At 46.8% G+C, this 12,034-nt stretch overlaps 1 protein-coding gene across 2 annotated transcripts in view; it reads right to left on the reverse strand.

Annotated features, from left to right (window-relative positions):
* Positions 1 to 5,924: 5,924 nt before the first annotated feature.
* KIF25 (kinesin family member 25) overlaps positions 5,925 to 12,034 on the reverse strand; it is a 72,402-nt gene continuing 66,292 nt past the window's right edge. For both annotated transcript variants that reach the window (XM_024205863.1, XM_024205855.1), the window contains one exon: positions 5,925 to 6,186. In XM_024205863.1, the coding sequence (XP_024061631.1) occupies positions 6,029 to 6,186 (158 nt within the window). In that variant the 3' untranslated portion in view covers positions 5,925 to 6,028. The remainder of the gene's footprint in view (positions 6,187 to 12,034) is intronic.

Here is a 12,034-nt window from a genome sequence, read left to right on the forward strand (position 1 = left end):
ACCTAAACCGTCCTTGCTGCAATTTAAGCCCATTGCTTCTTGTCCTATCTTGAAGTTAACAAGAACAATTTTTCACCCTCCTCCTTGTACTTGAAAACTGTTATCATGTCGTCCCCCCCAGACTTCTCTTCTCCAGACTAAACAAACCCAATTTTTTCAATCTTCCCTCATAGGTCATTTTCTAGACCTTTAATCATTTTTGTTGCTCTTTTCTGGACTTTCTCTAATTTGTCCACATCCTTTCCTGAAATGTGGTACCCAGAACTGGACACAATACTCCAGTGGAAGCCTTACTGTTGTTTTCACTATCTGTTTTAAAAAAAAAAAATACCATCACTTTTATGTTAATGCTTTGTAGTTAGACTAGAATTATGTACTATAAAACAAATACTAAGCATGCAAGAAAATGACTTCACGTATGACAGGAAAAATAACTTATGTTATGATTAACTTATTTCTAATATTCTGATATATGGGTGACTAAATGCTATGAAAATGTTAATATTAAGATGTAATAGGTGTTAAAACCATGATGTCTTCTCATTTCTGTTCTTAATAAACTAAAAAAGAATTATGCCAAACAGTTTGATATTGCTGATAAGTTCATGTACATGCTGTTAGTATATCAAACATTTCTGGTGAATTTTGGTAGACATATTAATTTGCAAGTTTTAGGGTCTAAACATCAAAATTCAGCTTGGTAACCACCATTTTCAAAATCAGCAGTTTCAAATTATGTTGGGAAAAGTTGTTACCTACTTTTAACAAAAAATACTTCTCGACCACTTATAAAGGATTGATTCTGAGATTTCCATCTAGTCTATATAAGAAAATGATATCTAAGGCAGAATATCCCAAAGTGTGGGCTACATGAAGGACTAGCCTCAAGAAAAAGAGCCAGACCATCTGATTGCTTAGAAACTGATTTACTTGTGTTAGTGCAAAACCCTTGTGCGGATACTTACTTGAGCTTAAGAAGGCCTTGTTTTGATTTAGTTTGTCATGTTTTTACTGACAAGCTAAACCAAAATAGGCCACTTTTTATCAAAAATAAGAATGTCCACACAAAGGGTTTGCTCAAACTGTATAATTACCAGCCCTTAGTCTCTATTTGTTATGACTGCGAATAAAACCATTCAAAATATGACCAGAGTGTAATCAATACAGAGATATCTGCTTGAATTTGCAGCAAGCCTGAACCAATAACTTGGAGGTGTGACCTACCCCATTCATCTCAAGAGGGTGCTAATTCAGATTCCAGTGATGTTACTTTAGATGTCAACTTTAACTAGTTCATTGTTGATCAAAACATGTAAGAAGGGAAAGGAAGTGTCAATCATTAAAATGTGCACAATGAACTCTGAGTAACTCGGATTGCAGGGGGAGCATGATTGGTTGCATTTCCTGAAAAGGGGCTCAGATGTCAAAGGTCTGGGAAATACTGAACTAAGGAATTTAAAATATTAGTGACTCGGTTATAGTCTAAACATCCTGCTCTAGCAGTTTAATTTTTTCTTATTTTTATTTTCAGGTGTTTTGGACTCTCTCTCACCTTCTCTCCCATTCCCTATGAGACCCACTGACCTATCCTTAATACTTTGCAGAGAATGACCACTTTCCACTTCTAGTGTAAAAGCTAAATTTTTCTTGGTGATGAATTCCCAACTGTGCACTACTTTGAGATATAGAATGGCCATAATCTTATCAAAAAGACCCTGCTAGTCCCTAAGGATGGGTGTGTGTGTGTGTATCCACACCCCCATGAGGCAAAATATAAAATGGGCTACATGCAGAGCCGGGGCACAGGTCAGAGGCTATGTTACATGCACAGACTGCACTGGATATGGGTCTTTCCTCATGCCTCTTCTATCCTCTTCCTGCATCAAGTTCACCCACTGGTCTCCTTTGTCTAGTAAATGGCCTATATTTTTGTTTGCCTGGGACTATTATTAATTACCGGTATACTCAACCAAGAAAAACTAAGCCATAGGGGATGCTTTCAGCATTCCACGTGGCTTGGGCCAGGTCCAGTCTATCCCCTCCATGAACAAAAGCTGCAGTCTTTGTTGGCTGAAAAGAGCTGCAAACTCCTTATCTTCCAACTACTGCCCCCTGGGGGAACGCAAAGCCTTTTCCAGCAACCAGCCCGCTCCTCACAATCTGTAGCGGTTTGGAAAAGCACTTAAATAAAATAGCTTCAGTGATGAATATTTAAAAACAACTTAAACATTATTGTGAGCAGTCCAGTACTAATTATGGTTTTCCAAGCCCTGGCTAAAATGAAGAACAGCCTTTCTTTGTGGTGTAGCTGCAGCCAAGGCATGAAGCTATGTGCGGACAATAAAATAAGTAAATATATATATGTATATACACACATACAAATAAAATCAAACTTCAACAAAGGCTGAGGTTTAGTTTAAGAGTTGGCGAAAGAGGCATGATCGTTAATTGTTCCTTTTTATAAAACTCCAAGCTGATTTGCATAAGTGTAGACAATTACAGCTCCATTTAAGCTCCCAGGAGCTGCTGGTGCTCAGAACCTCTGCAAAAAAAGTCAAACCACTTACTTAGGGGTAATATTTTCAGAAGCACGTGCCTGACTTAAATTGCATTTTTAAAAGTGATTTAGGGTCAGATTTCCAAAGGTATTTAGGAGCCTAAAGATGCAAGCAGGCACCTAGTGAGATTTCAAAAGCACCAAATCAGGTAAGATTAATTGAAATCTGGAATTTAGGTCCAGATCCAGGGAGTAAAGCATCTAAATACCGTTATGGATCTGGGCGTTAAGATTTAGGGCCAGATTTACAAAGGCATTTAAGCACCTAAAGAAGTAGATAGGTGCCTACTGCTACAAGGACTTGAGAGTTAGGTGTCTAACTCCCACTGTCTTTCTGCATCTTTATTCACCTAAATACCTTTCTAAATCTGGTCCTTAGTGACTTGTCCATGTTCATATAGCAAAATAAATTGCATTGCTGGGAAAGATGTAATGTATACTCCTTGCTATGGACTGCATTTCCTGATACTTACAGTGCTGCACATTTTAATAGCAATAAAATGACTACCTATAGAGCTGTGGTCTTCATGGCATGAACCATAGAGTAAGGAGCACTTTAATCACAGAGCGAGTAAAGCAGCAATGCTAGAGAGTGCACAAAAGGAACAGCTGAACTCTAAGTTGTATACATATTGTGGCTTCATTAAGGGTTTTACCCTATTTTAGGAGTCTCTTATCCAGACTGTACACTGGTTATGATTTTATAATTCTTACCCTTAATTTGCTTGTATTTTCATAATAAAACATCACTTCCTCTATGACACATTAGCCCTTAGGTTATTATTAGTGCAACCCTGACAGACCATAGTTCCATCTAGGTACTAATGGAGCCACAAAACACAAATAAACTTATTCTCTCCACACTCCTATGAGAGGGTTAGAATGGGTCCCATAACACAGTTATAATACAAATTGATCTGGTCTCCACAGGCACAACTAAATCATGTTACACCATAGTTAGGACACAACCATGTTATTACTCCACTGAGCCCCAGACCCAGTATATTAACCACGCAGCCATCTATCATCTCTATGATAACTGGGGGCTCTATCATAGTGGTAATTTTAGAGTAGACAAGGCCTTAGGGCTAGAAAAGAGGATTAAAAAGAAAAGCAGCTACCAGGAGAGTGTAAGTACTTAAAAATTACACGTAATAAGGCCACCTCTTTTAACTTGCACCTTTTCCTGGACCTCAGCATGCACATTACACCAATTTAGATCTCCCTGTTTCCTTAAGAGGATGTGAGGGAATCTTGCAGCATAACAGAATCTAGCTTACATTGCTGTATTAAAGCCAGTTCAGTTCATGCTACAATTTAGAAGCAGTCTGTCTCCCCCACTCACATCCCTCTGTAAAAATAAAGGGACATCAAATACAACACTAAGATTGAGGAATCAAATCCTTATAAGCAGGAAATTCCAAAACCAAAGGTTTCTAGAGTAATGTTAACTTTGCTGCACTGCATATCCTGTACATGTTATGATACAGATCAATCAGAGTAATGCACTAAGGTAACAAGGAAAACAGGAATAGAAAATGCTACATTGTGCAATCTGGCAGAGTTAATGTTAATGTAGAAACTTTAACTTTTGGTATTTGCTGACACTTGAAGACTTGATTTCTCAACCTTAACAATACATTCTTGCTAGTTTTTGTATCATGTAGATTTTGTAAATAAATACGTAGCTTTGAAGAAAAGCCACAGCAAGGAAATAATAGTTTATGAAAAAATCAAGTTTGAAGGTAAAAATTTTAAAAGTATCTTCAGGCCAAATGTTCAAAGGTATTTAGGTATCTAAAGATGCAGATAGGGGCCTAGTGGAATTTCATAAGCACCTAGGTGCCTAACTCCCACATAATTTTATACTGTGCATTTCATTTTATATGCTAACATTACTCAGTCCAATCCTTTCTCCTCTGATTATTTTAGCAACCCTTGGACTTCATTATATCCTCTGTCCTGTCCATATGAAAATAAATTCCCACCCAGAAGATGACTAGCTTTTTCTTGTGTTACAGCTAAAATCAGGTAAAGTCAATCCAGGAATTTTAACTAACCTGGCCGCATTATTAGGAAAATGAGTTTTCTCACATCACACAATTACAATGCTAATGTACTGAGGGTCAGAGATAATACCAGAGCACCACGTTCAATGTAGCAGCTGGTATACATTCAAGGGTGAAATTCCAATAGTAGTATGCTATATAATCTCTGGATAAATATTTATGCTTGTGAAAGTTAAGAGACTCAGAGCACTATAAACTCAAGTCTTTCAGATAGGCAAATGCAATTTAAGCCTCCTCACAGAGCCCCACCAATGACCTCTATCCCAGGCTAGAGGCAGTATGATCCCTAGAGGCAAAAAGTCAGAGTGAATCACTGGCCTCTGCTGAGCATTCAAACAGCACGTAACACACATTAGATGTTAATAAAACCCAACTACATGCCTCAGAATCTCTTTTGATCTGTAATGTTATTTGAAATTGCTTAAGACTCCTCCCTCAATGTCATTTCAGTCACAAACCTCAACCCACCATCCTACACATTCAGCACAGGAAAGATGGCAAAAACAGCTAGAAGAAGCCTGACTTAGGGCTGGTCTACCCTGGGGGGGAGGGGAGGAGATGGATCTAAGATAAGCAACTTCAGCTATGCTATTCGCGTAGCTGAAGTCGAAGTATCTTAGGTCAACTTACCTGGCCTTCCTTATGGCGGCAAGTCAACCGCCACGGCTCTCCCGTCGACTCTGCTTACTCCTCCTGCCGAGGTGAAATATGGGCGTCGATTCGGGGATTGATTTATCGCATCTAGACGAGTCGCGATAAATCGATCACCAATAGATCGATTACTACCCGCAAATCCGGTGGGTAGTATAGACGTGGCCATAGTAGTTAAAGCATGGTACTTTAAGTTAGGTTGTTTGGGTCCTGTTTTTTTCTTGAGGGAATAGGAATGGGTTAGGAATAACCCAATGCTAGAGAGAGGAGAGCAAGTAAGCAAGATATGTGCCTAATTTTAACCCAAACATCAAACCAAATATTCCCACCAAGTTTGAAATATTGAAATGAAACCGAGTAATTAAAGACTTGTGTTTTTTACCAAACTAATAGGACAGAGATTCAGCCCTTCCAGTGTGAATTGTCCAGGATCAGTGCACTGCTGATTTAATTTACTTATTTCCCAATGCTAAACATTTGCTCTAAAACTCTGTCTTGATATTGCTCCCCTAAAAGGCATAATATATTTCTATGCCATGCCATCCATCATGCTTGGCAGCCGTTTTCAATACCCGTTGTTATCTTTGGAACAAGAACATTATCAGCAAGTTTATGGCTTTGCTAATGCCATATTGAGGAGTGTTTATTTTAACTGGCAGTTTACATCTTAAAGCATGGCTTTATGACAACAAGATACATTTCAGTCTGAGGAACTCATTAATAATACTTTAATCCACAGGAGCTGTAGCTTTTATTTTGATTTGCTAGACACTGGCAGATTTCTTTTCTTGACTTGTCCTCTCTGAACTTGCCGAGCACGAGTTCCGAATCCCAAGGATTGCAGCGATTCCGCTACGTACTTCTGGCAGGGGGAGACGCACAGCATCACCAGCAATTTAGCGTTGCCCCCTAAAAACAGTAAAAAAAACACACACACACACACAAACACACTTATTTTCAATAAGTTTTTAAATACTGACCTGCTGAACTGCACAGAAGCCAGAGTAGGCTGTTATCAATTCTATGAATCAGAGCGCTATACAAACAGCTGTTGAAAGCATATGGGCACTACACTCAAGCCATATGGGATTGTCTCATTTAGCTAGCTGATCATTTGCTGTTATTTTTCACCATTTGTAATATAGAACTTTCTGCCCCTTTCACTAACAAGTCTACGTATACGTTTTGGGTATCAATGCTTTGTTGTATTTGTAAAATCAGCATATCTAAAAGCTGAAGAGATCACTTGTATCTAAGTACTGCAAAAAAGGAAGCTTTAACTGTCAAGAGCTCATGGTGGTAGTTTAAGGACATTCCTAAAATCACTGCAGGGGAATAATTGACATGACTGGTTGTGTCATAGGATGGAAACTGTAGCTCAGAGTTTAGGTAACATGTCCAAAGTCCTACAACATGTCAGTACTACAACTTGCATTAAAACCCAGATCTCCTGACTCACCGGCTCATGCAAATCCCTTCACCAATCACTGTCTCACTTTCCAGAATTTGAAAATAGGCAAATTTTATCCATCAAAAAAAAAGTTACTGCAGATATTTTGCTAAGCTTCAATATTTGGCCTTTCACAGGGTGTACTGATTTCCCAAGGCTGTAGTGCAGGAAGAGGTGAATTTAGAATTCTGTGGCAAAAAACCCTCTTGGAAAATCTGTGCTCATATTATAGTCCCCACACCTGAGATTGAACCGGGCAGCTCAAGAGCTAAAAGCTGGTACAGCTTGAGCTGAATCTCACTATCTAGGGGCTGTAAGAGAATCATATACTCCGTGGATAGGACATAGAACGGGACCTGCAACACACACTCACCAGTGGGTTACACTGATTTTTCCTATCACTACCATACACATGGATGAAATGTTAGAGTAGAGCAGCCCATCCGAATACCAAAAGAAAAGACAGTTACCTTTTCCATAACTGGTGTTCTTCGAGATGTGTTGCTCACATCTATTCCACTATAGGTGTGCGTGCTCGCCACATGCACCGGTGCCGGAAGTTTTTCCCTTAGCAGTACCCGCAGGGGAGCGCCCCTAACGAACTCTGGAGTGGCGCCTCCATGGTGCAGTATAAGGGGTGCTGCGCGCTCCCCCCACCCTCAGTTCCTTCTTGCCAGACAACTCCAACAGAGGGGAAGGAGGGCGGGATGTGGAATGGACATGAGCAACCATCTCGAAGAACACCAGTTACGGAAAAGGTAACTGTCTTTTCTTCTTCGAGTGATTGCTCATGTGCATTCCACAATAGGAGATTCCAAGCTATATCTGTTGGAGGTGGGTAGGAGTTCACAGACTCTCGGGATGGAGCACAGCCCTGCCGAACCTGGCGTCCTCCCTGGTCTGGGAGACTATCGCATAATGCAAGGTGAACGTGTGAACCGATGACCATGTGGCAGCCCTACAGATGTCCTGAATAGGGACATGGGCCAGAAAGGCAGCCGACGAGGCTTGTGCCCTGGTCGAGCGTGCCCTCACAGTTGGCGGCAAAGGGACTCCTGCCAGGTCATCACAAGTCGGATACATGAAGTGATCCAGTTGGAGAGCCACTGAGTGGAGATTGGCTGGCCTCTCATGCGCTCGGCCAAGGCAATGAACAGTTGTGAAGACTTCCTGAACAGCTTTGTATGTTCTAGGTAAAAAGCCACAGCCCGTCTCACATCTAGCATGTGGAGGCGGCGCTCCTCACTGGACGCGTGGGGTTTGGGACAGAGCACCGGCGGGACGATGTCCTGGCCCATATGGTAGGTGGAGACCACCTTAGGAAGGAACGAAGGATGCGGTCGGAGCTGGACCATATCCTTATGGAACCCCATGTACGGGGGTTCGGAGGTCAGGGCCAGGAGCTCCGAGACCCATCTAGTGGACGTGATCTCCACCAAGAAGGCTATCTTCCACGAGAGGTGCAACCAGGAGCATGTGGCTAATGGTTCAACTGGAGGTCCAGTTAATCTGGCCAGCACCAAGTTCAGGTCCCACTGTGGGACTGGGGGGCCTAACATATGGGAAGAGGCGATCCAAACCCTTAAGGAATTGGCCAATCGTGGCATGAGAGAATATCGTGTGGCCCTGCACAGGCAGGTGGAAGGCCAATATGGCCGCCAGGTGCACCTTGATGGACGAGGGCGCTAGGCCCTGGGCTCTAAGATGAAGGAGGTAGTCTAATATAAGCTGGATCGGAGCAGCCACAGGCAACACGTCCCGCTCAGCGGCCCACCGGAAAAACCAATACCATTTCACCAGGTAGGCTTGACACGTAGAGGGATGCCTGCTCTCCAGGAGGATGCGCTGAACCCCTTCCCAGCAAGTCCTGTCCTCCCGGCCTAACCATGGAGCAGTCACGCTGTGAGGTGGAGTGCCGGTAGGTTGAGGTGGAGGAGGCGACTTTGGTCCTGGGAGAGCAGGTCTGGGCGGGTTGGCAACGGCCACAGCGGGGCGACCGCCAGGCTCGTGAGAGTCCCGAACCAATGTTGCCTGGGCCAAGCCAGGGTGATCAGGAGGACCCGCGCCCTGTCTGTTTTTATCTTTTCCAAGACCATGCCGATCAACAGAATCAGGGGAAACACATAGAAAAGTTGGCCCGACCAGGACAAAAGGAAAGCATCGGAGATCGCACCCACACCCAACTCTTCCTCCCCACCCCCCCGGAGCAGTAGCAGGGACACTGGCAGTTCTGTTGCGTCGCGAACAGAGCCACTGGGGGAGTGCCCCACGTTTGGAAAATCCTGTGCACCACCTCTGGGTGCAGAGTCCACTCGTGCTGAGAGGAGAAGTCCCGACTCAGCCGATCTGCCCGAGACTTCCAGACGCCCAGTAAGTGATGGGCTTCCAGGCAAATATCGTAGTCTGAGGGCTTCATGGCAGAGGGCTGAGGAACAGGCCCCACCTTGCCTGTTGATGTAGAACATCAAGGCCGTGTTGTCTGTGAGAACTCTGACCACTCTGTCCGCCATGTGCGAGTAGAAGGCTGCGCATGCCAGACGGACTGCCCTGAGCTCCTTGACATTTATGTGCAGGGCAAGGTCCTGTGCTGACCACAGACCTTGGGTCTGGAGGTTTTCCACATGGGATCCCAACCCCAGGTTCGACGCGTCGAACACCAATTCCACAAACAGGGGTCGGCCCCTGAACGGGACCCCTTGGAGCATGTTCCCCAGGGAGGACCACCAGTGCAGGGAGGCTATCACCGGTTCGGGCACAGTAAGGACCTTGTCCATCCTGTCTCTAGAACTGGGAGAATACCGAGGCCAACCAGAGCTGGAAGGGCCTCATCCTGAGTCTGGCATGGTGAACCACGTATGTGCACGCCGACATATGACCCAGGAGTTGGAGGCACGCTCTGGCTGTGGTCACGGGGAACCTTGTGACTGTGCTTATGAGCTCCCTTAGGGTTTCAAATCTGTCCGGTGGGAGGGAGGCTTTGGCCGACGTCGTGTCCAGAATTGCCCCAATGAACTCTATGTGCTGCACTGGAACTAATGTGGACTTGGTGTCATTCACCAACAGGCCCAGTGTGGTGCATGTGGACAGGAGGAGGGAGATGTGAGCTTGTACCTGAGACCTGGAACTGCCCTTGACCAGCCAGTTGTCGAGGTAGGGAAAGATCTGGACCCCCCGACGTCTGACGTAGGCCGCTACCACAGACATACACTTTGTGAATACCCTGGGAGCCGTGGACAGGCCAAACGGGAGGAGAGTAAACTGGTAGTGCTCCTGCCCTACTGTGAAACGGAGAAAACGCCTGTGCCCCTCGAATATATGAATGTGGAAGTACACGTCCTGCAGATCGAGGGCGGCGTACCAGTCCCCGGGATCCAGGGAGGGGATGATGGAGGCCAGGGAGACCATGTGAAACTTGAGCTTTACCATGTACTGGTTCAGGCCTTGCAGGTCCAGGATGGGCCCAAGTCCCCCTTTGGCCTTCAGGATCAGGAAATTGTGGGAGTAGAACCCTTTGCATCTGAACTCCGCTGGCACCCCCTCCACCGCTCCTAAGCCAAGGAGCTGCCTCACCTCCTGCTCGAGTAGGCTCTCGTGAGAGGAGTCCCTGAAGAGGGACGGGGATGGAGGGCGGGTGGGTGGGGTAGAATTAAACTGGAGGGTGTAGCTCCGAGAGATGGTGTTGAGGACCCATCGGTCTGAGGTCAGCCACAACCACTCCAGGAGAAAAGCACACAACTAGTTGCAGAAGGGAAGCTTTATTGCGGGTGGATCTCTGGTATGAACTGGTAAGTTGCCCCCGGGCATCCGTCAAAACTGGTGATTTCCTGCCTGTTTACCCTTAGAGGGCCCAGGCCGGGATTGCCTTTGCAGGCGCTTTTTATAATCCCTTGACTTTTTATAAGGGGGCTCTTATCTGCGGGACAGGAGGGGCCATGATCGCCTCATCGGGGAGGATGAGAATGGGGGTGCGGTACTCTGCGTCCCCACCGGTGCCGCAGGTCCCACCACTTGGTCCCCTTCTGAGTGCAGGACCAGGGATGAACGCACCACCAACTCCTTTCTGGGAGGCTGCGAAACGGAGGCCAACAACCTTTCCGAAGCTCCAGCCACTGAGCGAGCCACCACCGGGGGCTGCGTCAGGGCCCACGGGACCCATTGGTACCATGGTGCTGGCCAAGGAGCCTGGTGCCACTGCACCTGCTATGGCACCAGCAGAGCGGGCTGTCCAGCCTGAGCAGCCTGGCACATCGGCTGACGACTTCGAAGGGAGGCCGGGCTGGCATACGATTGACCGCTATCACGGGACTGGGATGAGTGGCAACGTCGGGAGCGGTGCTGACCGCGAGATCGTGATGCCGGCGTGGAGGAGCGGCTCCGACGGGCGGATCCACGACGGTGGGGTGCCAGTGATAGATGCCTGGGGCTGCGGGAGCAGTGCCGAGGCGGGGGCCTCGAGCGAGACGAAGAACAGGAACGGCGTCAACGCCCGTACCGCAAGGGGCTATGGAAGCTTCTCAGAGATAATGACCTCCGGTGCTGTCTGTCCCGGTCTCGACGGGGCACACTCTCCTCGCAAGGTCTATGTTTCCTGGAGGCGGAGCAGTGCCTGGAACCCCTGCCAGTTGGTACCCAGCCAGACAACCTGGTGGAGGTCGACAGGGATCGGGGCAGACTGTGCCCGGGGCGGTCACTGAGCGGGGAACGTCGTCGGGAACCTTCCCTCGACCGTGAGTGGTACCGTCCAGGTGGCGACTGCGGAGGTCCGAGCGGTGGCTTGCCTCTGGACCGGGGAGCCGACGATGGCGGTGCTACCAGTACTGGCAGAGACATAACGTCTCGAGACACTTGCAGGGCCTCTGGTGTGGAGGGCACCCGAATGTGGCCACTGGTGTCCGGGGAGGCCGGCTCGGAGTGGGCCGGGCTACTCTGCTCAACTTGAGTCGGAGGCCGTGAGGCCGACGGGGACCGAGAGCTGCCCAACGCGGGTCTAGTCTCTCCCCCAGGCTTGCTCCAGTGTCTTGGCGAAGACCTCTTCTTCACCTTTTTGGAGTGTCCTGTGGACGGGGAGCGGCGCCAACTGGTGAAGGGCACCGTTGGGTCACTGTGCACCGATGTCGCAGTGCTCGGTGCTGACTCGGAGCGGCGCAGCGGTGTCGGGGTCAGGACCGACTGTCAAAATGGCTTGGAGCCAAATGTCTCGCTCCTTCTTGGTCCGAGGTTTGAAGGATCTGCAAATCTTGCAGCGATCACTGAGATGGGTTTCCCCCACACAGAGTAAACAGTCCACGTGTGGATCACTCACAGGCA

The sequence above is a fragment of the Terrapene carolina genome, unplaced genomic scaffold (assembly GCF_002925995.2).
Source record: "Terrapene carolina triunguis isolate 2854851 unplaced genomic scaffold, T_m_triunguis-2.0 Scaffold85, whole genome shotgun sequence".
Lineage (NCBI taxonomy): Eukaryota > Metazoa > Chordata > Testudines > Emydidae > Terrapene > Terrapene triunguis.